General features: G+C 38.7%; 1 protein-coding gene across 3 annotated transcripts; it reads right to left on the minus strand.

Annotated features, from left to right (window-relative positions):
* Positions 1-3,538: 3,538 nt before the first annotated feature.
* On the minus strand, positions 3,539-19,705 carry LOC119661120 (protein tumorous imaginal discs, mitochondrial-like). Of its 3 annotated transcripts, none has more exons than XM_038070317.1 (7): positions 19,383-19,705; positions 18,421-19,133; positions 18,268-18,368; positions 12,337-12,466; positions 12,128-12,277; positions 11,872-11,935; positions 3,539-4,302 (listed from the first exon to the last, which is right to left on the minus strand). In XM_038070317.1, the coding sequence occupies exons 1-7, from the start codon at positions 19,552-19,554 to the stop codon at positions 4,118-4,120; spliced, it is 1,515 nt and encodes a 504-aa protein (XP_037926245.1). In that variant the 5' UTR covers positions 19,555-19,705; the 3' UTR covers positions 3,539-4,117. The 3 variants fall into 3 exon arrangements, with proteins under 3 accessions (XP_037926245.1, XP_037926246.1, XP_037926243.1); XM_038070318.1 differs by lacking the exon at positions 3,539-4,302 and adding an exon at positions 11,247-11,413; XM_038070315.1 differs by lacking the exon at positions 3,539-4,302 and having other exon boundaries at positions 11,420-11,935.

A 19,705-nucleotide genomic window follows, 5' to 3' on the forward strand; every position in this document is an offset into this window, starting at 1 on the left:
TAATTTGCCTTATAAAAATTTACGGTATAACGATGAGAATTTTTTGATTATGTAAAAATGAGCGTAAATCCCTTCTATTTTCTACTTTCTAAAATTACGCAAGAACTATAAAAAAGGTATATAAACTACCATTTCACCAAAGGAACGGCTTGTTGCTACATTGAGGTAGAGAAACTTCATTACATTTCAGAACCGGAAAACAATTATTTCATAAATAAGAAAGCATTAACCGAAATTTACACAAACATTTGAAATTAAATTCAAGAATTCAAAGTGACTTGAAATCATTCAAACAAAAAATGACGCTAGGTGGTGGCGGTATTTTCATATCATAATAGTAAGGTAGGATTTGATGATATCAAAATATCCCCCACTATGACTTCTTAAGTTGGGTTAGCCGCTGCAATTCTTTTACTGGTTCAGAAAGGACTGACCTCTCTCTACCTTCTGCATATCCTCCTCATCCTCTTCCCCCCACCGGATAGGGTTGAAAATTCAAACTTCACCATGTTGATATCAAAACAACCACTTTGTGGGGGCCATCACTTTTTAAGGGGCGACCGCCACGACTTCTCCTCCGGGGATGGGGTTGAAAATTAAATCTTTACTAACTTTTTTTTACCAATACGGCATTTTATTACTTTTTTAAATGATATTTGCATGTTTCCCATAAGGTAACAAACTTACAGAATAGAAAGAAATTCATTTTTTTTAAATTCAGACCAACATAGAAGGTTGTGTGCTTCCCCGAGTGGTACCACCTTTCTTTCAAGAAGTTTACTTGGGTCTAAATACATTAATTAATGTTGAATAAAATAAATAGAAAGGAATTTTGTTGTATATTTTAAGTTTCCATGGAAATCACATTAAATTTCAGAATCCTGTATTATTTTTTTATCAAAAAAAAATAAGACAATAAGGTTGCTACTACCTTAAAAGTGGGACAAAAAACCAGGTTATGATCATTTGAGTGGTAATTGAAATCATATTATTTATAGATTGTCACGTTCTTCAATTTAATTTAATACACACAGAACAAAACAATATAGTTCAAAATATTGCTCATGAAAGCAGTATTATTATGGCACTTGCACTCACACCATTAATAAATCAATACATTTTCGTGAAAATTGAAAAGCGTTGTCTTCCAGAGACGATTTATGCACATATTTTGACGAAAACAATCAAGGTGTGCCTAGTCAATTTTACATCCTGTATATCCATTTCTCAAGCTAACCATTGCATTCCCCCCCATTAATTATGCGAATATCTAAGAACTCAATCTAGGTACGGTTAATGACTAAAAATTATAGTAATATACCATTATTAAATTTATTTGAACAAATGGGGGTTTTCGAAGCCTAAGCACGGTATAGTGGCTGCTTCGTGATTTCAGATTTTTCTGAGAATGTGTCCGTGAAAGAAATTATCAATTTCCAGGCAATCCCCTCCCCCCTTATTGCATTAGATGTAACAACTGTAGTCAGTATTGAAAGTGGAGATCTTTCTTTTGATACCCCGCATTCACTCCCTCCTTTTGCTTGTATGGAAAAACCGTTACGTTGTATATAGAACAATGTAACTGACTGCATGCGACAGACAGATAAACAAGCAGACAGACGGACAGATAGTAAACTGATTAAAATCAGATTTTATTTTACACAAAACGGGGGTTTTCAGAATCGATTTTGTTATTGGATAGATTGCTAACTTAGCTGTCTCTGAATACTCTGCAAAGGGAAATTCGTGTTCTTTTAAATTTTGCGAGCGTAGAACCAAGCGACTATTACAGGCTCAGGCTCGAACGTCCAAGAGGTAGTCACTTTATGTCCTTACATAATGTTGTTACACTATGTAAATAGCGTATTTATATCTAGTTGGCGTTTGTCCCTTCAATGAGTCCGTTTGTATTTATTTTAACTGCATTTGGTTCGTAATTAAGGGAGAGAAATGACTTCACATCCGAAAAACTACTTTCGAACAATTTTTTTTCCAAGCGCAGTTATTTCAAAATGGTGAAAAATGAAATATTTTTCTTCAACAGCTGCAACATTTTTAATGTTATTTTGACCTGCATTTTTAATGTTATTTTGACCTGCATGAGGATCGATCGAATAAAAAATTACTACTAGCGACGGAGACCCTGTCGAATTTTAATTCCTAAAAACTTTTTGCTAGAAATACCGCGAACAGGTATTGTTTACTTTTAATGTGGTTTCGTTCTTTAAGTAAAGCTAAATCTCTTAAGATGTCCTCGCGAAATTTAAGGCAGAAAACTACAAATCATTATTGTAGGACGTAATCTTCTAAAAGAATCACATATAAGGTACAACATACACTATATACTACTTTAGATCTTTGACTTTTTCTGTTTCCCTAAAGCAAAACTTGATCATGAGTTGTTTAGGAATGTCCAACAGATGAAGTCTGGATTCGTCAACCTCCAATCCAAATCAGGGCGGCGAAAATTAAAAAACAAATGAATTTATGTTCAAGACATAATTAATGGGATTAACTGAATGAAAAAAATCTGCAAATATGTGATATTTCGAATTAATTTATCATCCAATAAAATTTTATTCATATAGATGATTTTTCAACACGGTGGCTCTCACTTGACAGATTTAAAGGCATTTTCTTCGTGGTACAGCGTGTACTTCTGTCGCTTTTACACTCGTCTTCACATCGAACTTTCAATGTAATTATTCAACAATTTACTTCCTATCGACTATCTTATTATCACCATATAAAGTTAAGATGAATTTTGAAACATAAAAGTTAAAATAGCACCACCAATTAATTATTCTTGTAAAGATTGTTGCTTCGTTGCACTCCATCAACTAGAATTTTGATCGAACTCAAATTTAAATAATAATCAAATAATCAGGTTCAGACGATCAATTAGTTCTGCAGATAAATCATAAGAGTATATCATAAAACGTTCAATTTTGCATAATATTAAATAACTCATGAAGCAAGAAGAAAATAAACAAAGACTATAGTTATGCATGCTCGTTTACCTCGATCTTGAATTCACTTCTATATTACCTGTTTCACCGCGATCATGGTTTGTCTAATGCGTTCACTGCCACGGCCACAGTGATCTTGATCGTGGCCATAAAAATGCCAATAATGACTGAATGTTGAGATGTTCAGCCTATCTTTATTATTCAATTATTTAAGTCGTGAATGAAATCGTTGACTGCATCAAATTGATTCATACTAGGTAGGTAATGTAATTAAATCGAATCATCAACAGGTATGTCGCCTTTACGTGAGAACATTCCCTATCTCTCAAAAGAAAACAGAAAATGGCCTTCACTAGAATAAGCAATGCTACATGGGCTGGGTTTGTATTATTTTGATTACCTTCAGTGATCTTACGTTGATGTTATTTTGATGATGACGAGAAACCTCTCAAGAGCTTTAAAAAGCAAATTGGGTAAGTGTTTATTTATTACCATATATTTTGATAAAATTAGCGAAGCCTGCTTTAAAGATCCCTTGTTAACAAATGTATAAAAATAAAACAACATAATTGCAGACAATCGACTGTTTATTTTCCAATGTTTATTTGTAACAATGCCACCAAACCTGCTACAAATTTGCACCTCCTGAATCAATATAATACGGAAAGGCCAGAATACATGTCCGTTCATATATATCTTAATAAAATCATCCATTTCTACTGAAGGCTATTAACAAAAACGTTTAATATTATCTTCTCATCCACAAACTCTCTGATCAAACAGTCAGTTTTATCACAAAGCACCTTATATACATCAATTATATTCACATTCCATTCTAAAGGATTGTCCGCAAAATCGCATCATCAAAAGACCGATGGCAAACTATGTTTAAAATGTTACGAAATATCAATTGATATAACCACACTGCGCGTTTATGCGGACAATCGTAACTAAACTAGATCATAAAAGCCTCCCAATCTTATCGATCGAAAATAAACATAGACGCGATACAAGGATCTATAACGCATTTTGCATGGTCATTTTCACCGAGTTAATGTTCGTGTAGATTTTCTAGACGACTGCTCTGAACGATTACGACCTAAATTTGTTATTACTACTTAAACAAGGTTTTGATTAAGTTATGCATGTTATATTTTCCGCCGTTTTTGTATACTTTCTTCTGAATCCTCTTTTTTGCCCTCATCCTTTGATCCCGTTGTTGAGCCTTCTGATAAAGATGTAGTAGATTGGCTATCTTTTGAAGCGGTGTCTTGTGATGACTTTAAGATTTGCCGAATTGCCTCTGTTAAACCGTCAATTGATTCTTTCGTGCCTATGTAAAAGAAAGAGAATACGAGTAAAGTTCAAATTCATTTTTGAAATCCAAATGCTAACTGATTGCAGAGCTCAGACACCTACAAAAATATATTTTCCGAACACTAATCGATTTTGATTAAGTGATACAAATTCTACAGAACATAAAGAGAAAGCAATGAACATTCTCCTATTCATGTCAAACAAAATAAACATTTCATTTTACTTAAAGAGAAGAAGAAATTTCGAAGTTTATCTATAGTCTAAATGGGAACTCGGCATTCTAAACCGAAATTAAGTAACCATATTTTTATTCAATAAATTTAACCTACCAAAGCTTTGTTAATTATAGAAGAATTTACACGAAACTATATCATGATTTATATTTCTCAAGGAAAAATTGTGCTCCTAGCGTCGTAGCGGAAAGCAATTCAGTCGATTAGACACGTACAAACTGCAACGGCAACAATTTGAGTAAGCGGCAGCACGATAGGTCGCAAGCCTTTTAATGGTTCTGACATCAAGGGGAGGCTTCTCATCTACGATGATGAAGTGCAAGGGGTACTTCACCACAATTTTCAATAATATAACAGGTTGAAGTTTTACTTCAAAACAGATGTGAAATTATCTTTGCTATCAACGCACTCGAGCGTAATATTATAGATTCGCCCGTCTTAACGGTCTCCTCGTTGCACTACCAGTAGATACCGGGGAGTTATTTCCATTCATTTGTAAATCCTAACAACATTGCAAAGACGGGCATCCGTCTTGAGCCTGACAACTGGAGGGACATTTGCATGCTTTCTGCTCTCGCGGGGATATCAGCTAAAATCATGCTGAAATACATCAAGGAACACTTTGAAACATTCAGACAGAGAGCAGGCCGGTTTCCGCTCTGCATCTTCATGTACCGACCTCATTAATGCCCCCTGGATCATTGTGGAACACTATGGGAACTTAGATTATCACTTCCACCTACTTTCCATTGATTTTGAGAATTTTTTTAACAGCGTCAGAAGGGAGTATACCTCGAGTGTTCTACGCATTTCGGAGAAAACCAAATGAGAAATATCACATGCTGCGGAGCCCGCCAGGGTATTTCTTCTTGTTATTGGTAACGTTCTTTATGGTGCCTTTTCCGAAGGGCGTGAACTTTCTTCAAGCACCTCGACTACGCTGGTAACATAACATATGCCAATAAAAACCCCGGAATACGGTCGTCATTTTTCCAAAAGTTCGGAGGGGTTGGTTTCCCGAAAACACCCCGGAGCCCGATCTGTTTTCCGTAGAAAGGAAGGTAAAGTTTTTCGCGTCCGTGTAGGTGGAAATTAGGAATAAATATCGCTTTATCGTCGTTTTTGGAATATTACTAGGGCAAGATTTATTTCATCTGGACCTGCATTTACATAAATCTATGGAGCGAGTTAAATGCTCATTTTTCTAGCGCTTTCGCTAGCATACTATGATAAGATAAGTATGTCAGAATTGCTTCAATTTTATTTAGTGGCTAGAAACACCACGGGTACAAATACAGTTAGAGGTTGTTGTGAACACTAAGTTATCCGACATATCATTGAAGGAATAGCAGTAATGTCTGTTTGTATTTTATATAGGATAATATACACTCGAGGACAATACAAGCGCATTTTTTAAAAATTCAACGATTTGGTGTCTTAAATGAAATATTTTCATCATCATCATCGCCAACGGCACAACAACCGGTATCCGGTTTTGCGCCGAGGTCCACCAATTCAATATCCCTAAAAGCTGTCTAGCATCCTGACCTACGCCATCGCTCCATCTCAGGCAGGATCTGCCTCATCTTCTTTTTCTACCATAGGTATTGCCCTTATAGATTTTCCGGGCTGGGTCATCCTCATCCATACGGATTAAGTGACCCGCCCACCGCAACCTGTTGAGCCGGATTTTATCCACGACGGTCGTGAAATCGCTCATAGATTTCGTCGTTATGTAAGCTACGGAATCGTCCATCCTCATGTAGGGGGCCAAAAATTCTTCGGAAGATTCTTCTCTCGAACGCGGCCAAGAGTTCGAAATTTTTGGTGCTAAGAACCCAAGTCTCCGAGGAATCCATAAGGACTGGCAAGATTATAGTCTTGTACAGTAAGAGCTTTGACTCTATGGTCAGACGTTTCGAGCGAAACAGTTTTTGTAAGCTGAAATAGACTCTGTTGGCAGCCAACAACGGATTTCATCGTCATAGCTGTTATCGGTTGTGATTTTCGACCCTAGGAGAAAATTTTCAACGATGTCAAAATTGTAGTCTCATATCTTCATTGTTTCCGTTTGACCAGTGCGATTCGATACTGTTCGTTCTTTCGGTTTTGGTTTATTCGCACTAAATATAAATGATAAAAGTTTTGACAAATTTCATTTACGAATTAGAAGTTTATAGATGCCTCAATGGCTACAAACAAACCTTTTCTGTAACTTAACCCAATTGTTGCAAATTATCTAACTTTTTTTACCTTTTGTATTTTTATTTCGTCGCAAGGCAATAATTCCGCCATGTTATCTTGCATAGCATACTGATCCTAAGCCCAGATAACGGAGGAGAGTTGGAAGCAACATACTTTGTACAATTCTCAATAAAAGAAAAATAAAATAAATAAAGTATAGTAGGAATTACTCCACTATGCTAAATAATATCTGACCTCTCTTGGTGACAGGTCTCGCGACAGGGCGAAAATCCAGTTTTGAAAAGTATTTTTCCAAAATAAACAGTTGTGCATTGAGAATATTAAAGGTAGGTGTGGGTGCTCCATCTATTTATATATCCGCAGTGGTCCCAGTATAAAGTCTTATCTTTATCTCAAATCAATGTTTTCAAAATCGAGGTAGACGATAGCGTGAAATCGATTGACTGATAACTTTGTACACATTTAAATAATATTCTATATGATTTTTTGATAAGTTCCAAAAAATCCAAACAAATTGATGAAAATTAAAAGTACGTGCCATAATTCCGGTATTTTATTTATATTTAAAAAAATGGTTTTCCACGAATCAATATATTGTTTTCCACTTTCTATACTTTCATAATTATTAAATGTCGATTTCTAGTTACAAAACGACTTTAAAATTCGGATTTCTTTTTTCGTTTAATTGTAGATCACCCAGAATTAAGAGCCCGTGAGCTGTCCATTTTGATGATATTCTTTCAAAAAACGCTCCTCTGATGAAGGATGGACTTTTACACATTCGTATTGGCAGTGGTGGTCAAAGGGTAGTATAAGTCCCAGGGCAAAACGTGGATTGGTACCCACGATGGAGCAGAAAACCTGGGAAACGCCTGCTGAATCAACAGCTCTACTACCAAACCCTATCTCCACCTACATGTGATGACCGCTGGTAGCTCTTTCTTAACGAAAAGCTGCGAGTCTCCCGCGCCTAAAAACGGGACAAATTGTGCCAGGTTGGGGGTTGGGTAAAGCTGACAACCCTATACGGAAAACCGAAGTTAGGAAAACACAACAGGAGCCTAGGACTGGACGGATAATACAACGACGAACCCGGCAACGACAAAAGAATAACGATTTGGACATTTTCTCATGGAACGTGCGCTCCCTGTACAGAGATGAAGCTGCCAATCAGCTAGCCGATACCCTGGCCCAATATAGGGCTGAGGTAGCAGCGCTACAGGAGATGCGTTGGACAGGGACCGGTTTCCTGGAGAACAGTCACTACACCATATATTATAACGGCCATTCAGTAAACCATGTGCTCGGAGTAGGTTTCTTAGTCAGCCAAAAAATGAAATCTGCCGTTATCGGCTTAGAAAACATAAGCGAACGGGTATGCACTCTGCGCTTGCGAGGCAAATTTACAAATATAAGCCTAATTGACGTTCATGCCCCTACAGAGGAGACTGTAGAGTCGGAGAAGGATACCTTCTACGAGGCAGTAGAACAAACCCTCGAAGCTTGTCCCAGATATGATATTAAAATCATACTTGGGGATTTTAAAAGCCAAGTACGGACGGAGCCCGTATTCAGGCGATACGTTGGCTCCCATAGCTTACATCAAAATACAAATGATAACAGACTGCGGATTATTCAATTAGCAGTGCCACACGAAATGGTTGTTGGAAGTACCTGGATTGCGCTGAAAGCTGTCCACAAACATACATGGGCCTCTCCAGGCGGAACCACTTTCAAACAAATTGACCAAGTGTTGATCGAACGCCGCCACCTCTCAGCCTTGATGAATGTGAGAACATATAGGGGGGCCAATATAGACTCGGATCACTATCTCGTTGGCGTGGTGCTCCGAGCTCGATTAACAACGCCACTCAAAATCCCCTCTAACAATCAGGTGAGAGCTAGCACTGAAGCCATCCACAATTGAGTACTTTGATGAACTACTGAACAACCAGAACATAGGCGAAATGGATGTCCCGCCAACTGAAGACGAAGGACAAATACTGCCACCACCAAGTATAGAAATAACAGTCGGTGCAATTCATCCGCTTATAAATCATAATTCGCCAGGAGCCGATGGAATTACAGCCGAATTGGTTAAATATGGAGTCGACCAATTACACCAAGTGGTTTATCAACTTGTACTCAAGGTGGGGGACAGCGAATCAATGCCTGACCTCTGGCAAAGAGGCATTAGCTGTCTCATACATAAAAAGGGAGATATCACACAGTGAAGCAATTATAGAGGTATCATGTTGTTGAGTACCATCTATAAGATATTTTCCGCTATCTTGCTAGGCGGGATCCATACCAAAGAGGCTTCACTCCAGGCATATCAGCAACAGAACAGATTTTCTCTTCATCTGCACAGTATTGAAGCACAGTATTGAAGGCAAGACGAAGTATAGCGCGAAGTAAGCGCCAAAACCAAAAGAACGAACAACGTCGAATCGCACTGGTCAAACGAAAATAATGAAGATAGGAGACTACAACTTTGAGACCGTTGAAAATTTCTCCTATCCAGGGTCGAAAATCAGAACCGATAACAGCAATGACGATGAAATCCGCGCACGGTTGTTGGCAGCCAACAGAGTCTATTTCAGCTTACAAAAACTGTTTCGCTCGAAACGCCTCACCATAAGATCAAAGCTCCTACTGTACAAGGCAATGATCTTGCCAGTCCTCATGTATTCCTCGGAGACTTGGGTTCTTAGCAAGAAAAACTATGAGCGATACCATGTCCATCTGGTTGTGGATAAAATCCGGCTCAATAGGTTACGGTGAGCGAGTCAGTTAATCCGTATGGATGAGGTTGATCCAGCCCGGAAAGTCCATAAGGGAAATGTCTATGGTAGGAAAAGAAGACGATTCAGATCCTGGCTGAGATGGAGCGATGGCGTAGATCAGGATGCCAGACAACTTTTAGGGATATTGAATTGGTGGACCTCGGCGCAAAACCGGGATGTCTGGAGTTAATTATTAAGGCAGGCAGACCGGATACCGGTTGTTGCGCCGTTGATGATGATGATGATTTTATTGTAAATAAGTAAGTTGCGTTAGTATTGTCGTCGAGTATATGTATATCAAGCAGACTTCAATCGAAATAACATTCCAATGTTCCAATTAACATGTGATCTGTCCTTTCGTCATAAAGTAGCGGAGGGCCCACGTCTAGTTTGCATGTCAATAAGGTTCATACAGGACAAATTATAGCAATAACCGTTCCTTGTTTTGCCACCTATTTAGATTTTATTTACTTTGATATTACACAATCGACCAATATGATTTTTTTTAACCATCCATGGTACATCCGAAAAATTTCAATAGGGCGACTGGATCCAGTTGCCAGCCGCCGGGACTTTTAATAAAGGCAAAAACGCAATTATAGGTTAACAATAATAGTAGAAAGCCTAAGTGTTATTTAATCAAATTGGCATCATATGATGTTTAATTTCTAAGAATTGTCTTTCACCTGTATATTCCATTTGATGAATAATTTACTGTGAACCGATACGAAGTAACAAATTCAACGCGGAACCAAATCTCGCATCTTTCTAAAACTCTACTGAGCACTTAGAAAAACATGGAATGTGGGTGACATGGTTTCCACATCGCCACGCTGTACAATCAGTAGATGTCAACTTCCACAGCAAGTGTGGTGAACAGTATTTCGGAAAACCATTATATTCCGCCTCATGATTATATGTGAGAAGTGAATTAGCATGGATGCGAGTACAATCGACTCTGAGAAAGATTCAACAATGCAAATAAAAATAATTCAGTTAAGAAATGATGGAGAAAGGTTGACTGGATGACGAAGTTCGACCTTTTAAAATTTGTAATAAAAAACGAATTTTCATGACCCCTATGCCAGAGCCGAGGATATGACAGAATCAGTTTTACAAAAGTTTAAAAAAAATCAAAACGAAATTGATACTTGCAGGATCGATGATGTGAAGTTCTTGTGAGCAAAACACGAGGTAACATAATTAATTAGGATCACAAACATATCGGATGTTGGTTCCATAGAGCACGAGCTGATTTTCGGTCAAATTTTTTGCTTTGATGACCGGACTCTGGACGAAACCGTAAGTGTTCTAAATATTTTTTTGAAGTTGGGTTCTAGTCCAGAACAGACGTGGACCAGAAACTGAGAAAAAAATTTCTCTTCAATTGGTCCGGCCTTATCCTTCACTCTAGACTTTCTAATCACTTATTCAATTGAATTGACAATGTTACCATTAAGTATTTTTAGAGGAAATTTTCAATTGGAATACAGGATTTTTACAATGTTAATAGCTTTCCATTACTCCCCTTAACAATACTCTTGATGTCAAACACGTATTAGTTATGGTATTGAAAACTCAAAGAAACGCGATGTAAATGTGAAAAAAGGATGTACTATTCAACATTAGATAAATTATATAAACACACAAATTAGACGATTTCTCTTATAATTGTTTCTTGTGAAAGGAAAATGAGTTTCCCACAAATGGAGATAGACAGAATAATGAAACAACCAACTTTACAGCTCTCTATCCTTTTATTCAACAGTTGTAACACAAATATTTTATAATACTTTAACAAGTACTTTTTCTCGGTTAACAGTTAATTTCTCACGTGGCCCGCAATATATACAACATTATCTTACACATATCTCTAGCTCTTTTTATAGAAAATGTCATTTCCCTTAAATAAAAAACAATTATAAGATTTGCGAAATATCAAGTATTTTTCTTTGACATGTAAAAATGAACTAACAGGAAAAATGTGGTTTGTACACAATGATTTACAAAAAAGAATATCTAAACACCGCGCTATCCAAATATAAGACACGACATTCTAGCCTGGGAGCTATGCGTTTTTGAAAGGACTTTCTTCGTTTTCCATTTCGCGACGTCTTTGTTCGCGATCACGAAAAACCCGATCACGCTCTTCGGCTAGGAATTGCTCGGAAGTTGCTATGGAATAATAAATGAAACCAATGCCAACTAAAACAATGCCTAGGGCGAAGTAAAAATTGGGTCCGAAGCTATCTGATTGACGTGTCGCGAATGTATCGTGCTCGCTATGTGAAGTTTTGTTATCAGAGTCAAATGAGCCCTGCGTGTATTTACTCGAGATGTTTTCTTGTTCCTTAGACTTACCATCTGATTTAAAAGCAATTCCATGAATTTGTCCGGGCGTGTCTTCCTCCAGTTCAGCATATGCCTAGTGAAAGAAAAATAAAATAAAATCAGTAGTGCTTATTTAAGATTAATTAGACATTGACTCGAAGTTAATTTACGTGTTCGAATACGTTCTAATAGATAATCGTAAATAATTAATAAAACTTGCAGCATGAATTCGTTCAACTAAAACAAAGACACCTTATCTCATTAAAAATGTGCAAAATTTAATTACCTGCATAAGTGCTTTCTGTTTCTGTGACAGTTTTTTAGGAACGGCGATCTTAATATGTACATAATGATCTCCTTGTCCATATGAATTAACTCGTTTTAAACCTTTTCCGCTTAGGCAAATTTGTGTGTGGGAAGATGTGCCGGCAGGTATCTAATTACATCAAACATTTTATTTTTTTCATTAAATAAATCATCTTCTGTAAACTTCACCTGTATCATTTGATCTTCGTAAACTCCTTGAACTCTTATAACACCGCCTAAAATGGCTTGTGAGAGAGATATATTTGCGTCTGTATGTACGTCAGCACCTTCTCGTTTAAAGTATCTACTCTTTTCAACTCTAGAAAGAATAGAGAAATAGTTGAATAAATAATTAAAAATTTGAACCGAAGCTAGCTATAAAATGTACAAAAAATAATCTTTAAATGACTTTAGGGTCACATTTTTTTCCTTTTTTGCAGACACTGTGTTGGGGGAGGACCTACTCAAAAGTAAAAAAAAAACATTCAGGAGGTACTGCAAGGAATAGAAAACGAAACTTCAAGCAGAAACGCCATTCACATAAAATTACAATGTTTCCATTTTATCGTCTTATGCGTGTTATTTTATAGAGAATTGATATTGCCTAAAGGGGTTATATTAATTTTTCAATTTTCAAAGGACTACATTTTTTCGTAGTCGAAAACTTGTCAGAGGTGAACATGACAATAACACAAAGATGCAGTGTACTTATGCAGCTTAGTTGAGTAAGCGACCGCGATTGCTTACCGCGGCAAAATCAAGCACATGACCATTTGAAACCAATAACCCCATTCTACAACTTAATCCTAGTGGAGCACGTACCATACATAAGGCAATAAAAAAGAAACAACGGGATGCAAATTTTATGATCGAACCTGCGCTCCAAACTCGAGCTTCATAACAACTACACTGCAGTCGTGGCCAGATAAATGTTACAGAACAGCCTATAATATGTAATTGTATTTTTTTTGTCCTTTTTTCTGTCTATGGGCTAACTAAATAATTATTTTTTCCAAAATGTATTTGCATTAAATTTATGTTTCTTTTCTCCAACCTTTTTATTAAAACACTTTTTTTCCAATTTTGCCTAATGTTGCACATATTAAGGCACATTTTATTACAACTTAAAAACTAGGTAACTATACAGCAGTCTGGATAGCTGAGTAGTTGGAGCACAAGGCTGACGTAGGGAAAGATCTCACTGGTGGCAGTGGGATGTGTATCATGATCTTACGTCGGATACCAGACGACTCAGCTGTGAATGAGTGCCTGAGTCAAATCAGGGTAATAATCTCGGGCGAGCGTAATGCTGACCACATTGCCTCCTACAGTGTACTGTAGTGTACCGTTACGGTTTTGAATGAAGTGCTCTAACACACTTTCAGGCCCTCATCCAATATGGATTGTTGTGCCAACGATTATTATTATTATAAATATAAAACAGTTAATTTAATAATGAATGAACGTAAGAAACATATTTCAGATTGCTTATAAATATGAATATTAACATTAATATTTGCTGGACCACCCCCTCCCCTCAATACTGCCTGGATTCTATCTGGCATTAAATCAATCAATTTTCTCCAGCAATTGAGTAAAATACCGTTATTAATGGTTTCTTTTATAGCTGGGATTAAGTCGAATTTTGTTTTGGAGTTTTTGCGATTCACATCTTTTCTTTTGATAGAGCACATCACAGCAGTTCTCAGCTGGATTTAAATCTGGACTATTTGCGGGCCGCATTCGTTACAAATATGACTTTTCCTAGTGAAGAAGGCAGGTAGTCATTTTAATATTAGTATGCGATTTTCTTGCGATAATGATAATCATCACAAAAAAATACAAGGTTACCTTCTTCGTCCTGCGGTATGGCGCAGAGTCGCCTCGGAAAATTGGATCAATCCCGAGAGGAATCAGCCTGCCGTAGATTGCTCCAAATAATTTCTTATTAAACTTATGTAGATATTTGCACTGAGTGATCTTTCAATCAATACCAAATTACTTCAACCATAATGTGAGTTTCCTCCATACCTTACAACTTTCACAGTGCTTGGATGCAACTCCCCAGTCTCGCTTCGGCAAACGTACGACACTTCATTGGGCTAGCAGAGGTTTATTTTCGATTCATCCGTAAATATTACTCTCTTCCAATCCATCTAAATCCAAAGTTGATATTATTTTGTAAATTTTAAGAGAACAGTACACATTTTAGCCGTTAGTTCGGGCTTTTTTCTTGGTCGCCTTGTTTGAAGACCTATTTCTTGTATCTACGTACACTTCTTGACCTGATATCTATTTGGTGACATTGCGAAAGTTCACTGCTTATTTGGTTAACTGTAAGAAATCGTTTTTTAGGTAAATTTCCGTTTAAACACGATCCAGCCGAACCGTCGTTATTCGGTTCGCATTTCCATTTGCAGAAGCCCTCTAAGATTTACTGTCTTTTTATATGCGCAAAAATCTCAAAACAGCAAGATGATACATTCTACATCCTTCCCGATGGCGATCTCGTCTCTTAACTTCGAAATCGCAAATTCCAGTTCCATTTTCACTGTTTAATAGATATAATTGCAATGTTCCAGTGTTTTCGAATCGAGTTTGCTACAGGGTTCTATTGTAACATTTATTTTACCACCACAGAATAATCCTCATATCATCACTCTGCAGGAAATGTGATAGACAGGAACTGAGAGGAGGTACAAAGCTGGAGGATGCGGTTGCAGTGGGATTCGCCGGATGCGAGTCGACTCAGCTGTGAATCAAATCAGGGTAATAATCACGTCGAACGCAATGCTAACCCCATTGCCTGCTCCAGGGTACTATAATCCTGTAGTATAAAGTTACTGTCTTGAATGAAGTGCTCTAACACACTTTAAGGCCCCGGTGCAATTGGATTGTCGCGCCAGCGATTATTATAGGACCAATAGCTACGAAACAAATGCAAAAGTGGATTGGGCACAATCACAAATAAAGCGAATTGCCGAAAACACCTCAAGGATTCTATCGAGAATGAATACCTTCCGCCATCGAAAAGGAAATCGAGACAACTGTTTTGCACCCAAAAACTACTTCACAGACACAAGTAGGGAGAGCCAGTTGATTTGTGATATCGGTCAGTACAGAGAGCAACCACACCAGGATGTGGCAATATATATCCCGCTGTGGCTCCTGGCATGGTAAATAAACGAATCTAATCTCCAACCGAACATGTATGTATGTATGTATGTATGTATGTATGTATGAATGTTGTCAAATCATCTTGGCGATCAAAGTTTTGTTTCCACTTGTGCTGAAACTGCTCCAGTGGCGACTTTTCAGGAAATTTCTTTTGGCAGTACAAAAATATACGTGATAACTTTTCACGAAGCTTAAAAGTCGACTGAATGAAAGCTACCAAGTGTTAGATTAGATGCCTCAGCCGAGTCTTTGCATGTGTGTCTCCAAATAGTCAATAAAGACTGATCTGACTACCGAAATCAGACGAATTCCAAATCAAAGTGAATCCAAGGTGGAATAACTGAAAGGGCGATAGCTGCTTCCTATCTGATCTCTCAGATTGTGCTTTGTCGAATTTAGTCCCAAAAAGTGCTCACAGAATTTGTTGATCGATCATCATAATCATCATCTTCCAAGACTCCCCGAGAACTCTACAACTCTACTGTCCTGCACCAAATGTTCTTGGGGCGACCCACTTGCCAGTCATCTTTGTACTGGGGTCGACTGCGTGGTGTAACCATGCAATGGAATTGCCGCAGTTCCTTAAATTGTGGCCTATCTATTGCTACTTTCGCCTACTGAGGAATTGTTGTTGTGCTGTTAATTCGTCGGGAAACATCCAGTTCGGCGTCACCGTGGGTAGAATCCACGCTTCCTAGATATACAAATTGATCAACGTCTTTGATATTCTGGCCATTAATACAGATATGGAAAGTGCTACGACCCGTCATACTGTGTACCTTGGTTTTGTTATTAGTTATCTTCAGTCCGACTCTACTTGCTTCTCTTGCCAAATCCAGAGCCATTTGAAAAAGAATAATATCAGTGACAACATGCAACCCTGGTGGACTCCACTTTGGACCGCAAATTCCTTTAATATTTTACCTCGGTGCAGCACGTAACGTATTGTGCCATCATATGATGCTCTGATAATACTTATTAGTTTCTTTGGAATGTGCCTCCTGCGTACAGCACGTCAACTCTTTCATAACGCAGTGGAAAGCCCTAAATCGATGAAGAACAGACGAATTGAAAATCTAAACTCCACCCACTATTGTTAAGGCCAATGCAGGAGAATCCGGAGCGGCAACCAGCCTGCTCTCGATCGATAAAACTTTCGACATGTTCTTTGATGCGCTCCTGGACTATTTTAGTTATTGTCTTTTCGACGACAAGGAGCACACAGTTACCCCTTCAATTGCCACCCTCAAAACGGGTACCGTTCTCTGGAATCTTAACCATCATCTCCTTCTTCCACTTCCTGGGAAAGGTCTCGAATTTCCATTATATCCGCACGCATGGAAGTAGCAAATTTGCAAAAACTGTAGATGCGGGGATGAATAATACTACGAGGAAACGGTCAACTCCAGCAACTTTAATGCGTTTGAATAGATTGATGGTTGAGATGATTTCTCTTCTATGCTACTCTATTTAGAGAAACAGTCCCTAGCCGTAACTAACCATTTCATCAACAAGAGGCGGAACTTTACCGGATGTAATATGGATAAGAACCGCAGTAAAGTGTTTCTTCCAACTCTTTAGCTGCTTGTTATCGTTCCTCGCACAATCCTCGAAAGATTCACCACAACATTGAAGTTCTTTCGTGATATGATATACAATCTTGAAATCATTACAATCTGCGACAGATTCTGTTTTCCTAACCAGCGCAATAGCAAATTCCCTTTGTCACGGCGCACTCTACGTTATACTTCCCGGAATTTCGAATGGTATCGGAGCTCAAGCGCGTCAATAGAGCTTTCAATCCCTACGGTTCGTCGATGCACTTCCATGATTTTGTAGTCAACCAGACATTGCGACACTCCTTCGGGACGAGCACCCGAGAAGAGTATTTTTGATGATCGTCCGATTAGCAAGATAGCTCATCCCTCTGTCGAGCGACAGCTCAATCATATAAGCCGTTGATATTAAACTTGAGCCGTTGCAGCTCCCTAATCCTGCGAGAAATGACAACCGCCACTGAAGTAGCCCTTGCTTCGAAGCCTCACCGGAGGTTATCTGTTACTATGGGAACCGGGATGGCCCCCTGAGAGAACATACCCCAGGAAAATCCGGAAGGGATGTGCTTTTGGCCCAGTTATTTGTGGTTGGCTCCCTTGTGGGATTTTCATGATGGTTGTACCGCTGTCCCGAGCAGAGGTTCTTGCGTGTAGTTGCGCTGTACAACTAGGACGCCATACCCTTTACTTGTGGCAAAGGTGTAAGGCCTCGCATCCACTCAGTACAAACCTGCATCGCGGTGCTAGCCAGTCCGACTCTAAACCCATTCATATCCAAAGAAGACCGTTGGATTATACCTACAGAGCAGGAACTCACGTTAAATCATCAGAAAATTCTAATATATTTTGAAAGTATCCGTTGGTGCATAACACTGTATGATTGTGATGCTCCTTAACCTGGACCGGAATCTGACAGTTGAAATCCTGTCAGAAACCGGCTCACAAGTTAAGAGAACGTGCCTTGCCGTAATCGCCAGTGACAATCCGACACCGGATTTGTATCTGCCACCACTTGGTTTCCCCGACTACAAAAGTACATTGCCGCAAGAGGGGAAGGAATACTCCCCGGAGTCCCATCATCTTATTTTGTTTAGGGCCAAAATACCGGAATGATCGCAAGGCCACTTTTTTAACCATTTTTCATCTTGAAGATCATAGCAGACTAAGTGCAAGGACTGCGCTATAAAGTTTTGCCCAAAAGACCAGATGTCAATTCCAACATTCAGATACATCGCTTGGAATCAGCAAATATATTCTGCTAGATTCTGTGGCAAATCCCATACCGTAATGCATCTTGCATCAAAAAATAAGTTGCTTATTCAACATTAAAGTAGGAAATATTTTTAAATACTGCAGTAAGCAGTAAGAATTTTGCAAATCGACTCACTTGAATGTGATAAACACTTCCTTGCTGCCTACGTTCATCCGAACTGTCTGGCCATCTTCTACACCGGCGGGAACGGGCACAGTTACTTTTTTTCTTTGGACCTAAATGAAAATATTTTTAGTAAATCGATTGCAATTGTGCCTGATAACTTACCGTCTGGCCTTTCCCCTCGCACTCTGTGCACGGGTACTTGATAAACACCCGCGTTCCCTGGCAATATCGACACGTACTTCGCATCACAAATGGACCAGTAGAAATTGTCTCCATTCCGGTGCCGTTGCAGTACTGACACCTGCCTGGCTTCGTTCCTGGCTCGCACTTGGATCCACTGCACTTTGGACATGTATCCACAATATTTATATTCACATCTTTGTTAACACCCCGCGCCGCTTGCGAAAAGCTTAAATTCATGATCACCTCCTGCGAACTGCCGAACCCAAATGTAGATTCCGCAAAATCGTCGAAAGAACCGCCACGGAAATTGGCGTTGCCGAAAATTTTCCGGAAGAGCTCCTCCGGATCGATCGTTGATCGAAACTGCCAGTCTTGCGAGAAACCCTGCGGACCACGGGCACTGCCACCACCCGAGCGACCCATTTGCTCGGATGTCTGCCCATACGTGTCGTACTCACGACGTTTTGTATCATCGCTCAGCACTTCGTAGGCCTCGGACACTTCCTGGAACTTCTTGCTTGCGTTCGGGTCGTCCTTGTTGGTGTCGGGATGGTACTTCTTGGCCAGCTGATAATATGCCTTCTTTATGTCTTTGGCCGAGGCGTTTCGCGCAACGCCGAGAATTTCATAGTAATTCTTTTGTTGTCGTCCTGATGTGTGAAACGCCCGAGAATCTAGTTTGCTACGCACAACTGAAAATAGAAAAATATCTGTCAGAAAACTAACGAAACGATCAGACAATTTCTAGAAAGTTTTAGGTTAGGTTTTGGTCAGAAGACATTTTTGCAGCCACAAAGTATTGCTTTCTCTGGGTTTGATTGAACTTATTAGTAGACTCACTCAACTAGACTGTCAACAACATATAATCCACGTTATTCAAAACCAGCAAAATATCCTTGATGTATGATGTAACCGTCTAGCAATCAACCGCAAGAACTTACCCGAATTTTCCACTTTTCCCGCGAGGACATTCGCTCCCACACTTTGGAATTTACTCCGGCAATTTAAACAATAACTAAGCTCGCGACTTCGTAAATGGTGTAGTCTCCTACATTCTAGAAACTTGAGATTTTTGGGGTTAAGGATTGCGACAACTCCTCGCACCAGAGCCATGTTTTATCGGGAAGAAATTTTGACAGCCGAAAATATCAATTCACAATTCATTGAGAAATGTCAGAATCGTTTAGAAGAGAGAAGTGAAATGAAGAGAAATTTGTAAGAATTTCGAGAATCCTAAATCCAGTTCGAAAATCGGTTGACTAGA

This window comes from Hermetia illucens, chromosome 1 (genome assembly GCF_905115235.1).
Source record: "Hermetia illucens chromosome 1, iHerIll2.2.curated.20191125, whole genome shotgun sequence".
NCBI classification, from domain to species: Eukaryota; Metazoa; Arthropoda; class Insecta; order Diptera; family Stratiomyidae; genus Hermetia; species Hermetia illucens.

What these genes read in the sequence shown, in the direction of transcription:
- LOC119661120 (XM_038070315.1), bottom strand. Translation starts at nt 19,554, where the DNA reads ATGGCTCTGGTGCGAGGAGTTGTCGCAATCCTTAACCCCAAAAATCTC. An exon ending in GCGAGGGGAAAGGCCAGACG is followed by an intron (nt 18,369 to 18,420) that starts GTAAGTTATCAG and finishes ATTTTCATTTAG; the next exon opens with GTCCAAAGAAAAAAAGTAAC. An exon ending in ACGAAGATCAAATGATACAG is followed by an intron (nt 12,278 to 12,336) that starts GTGAAGTTTACA and finishes TGATGTAATTAG; the next exon opens with ATACCTGCCGGCACATCTTC.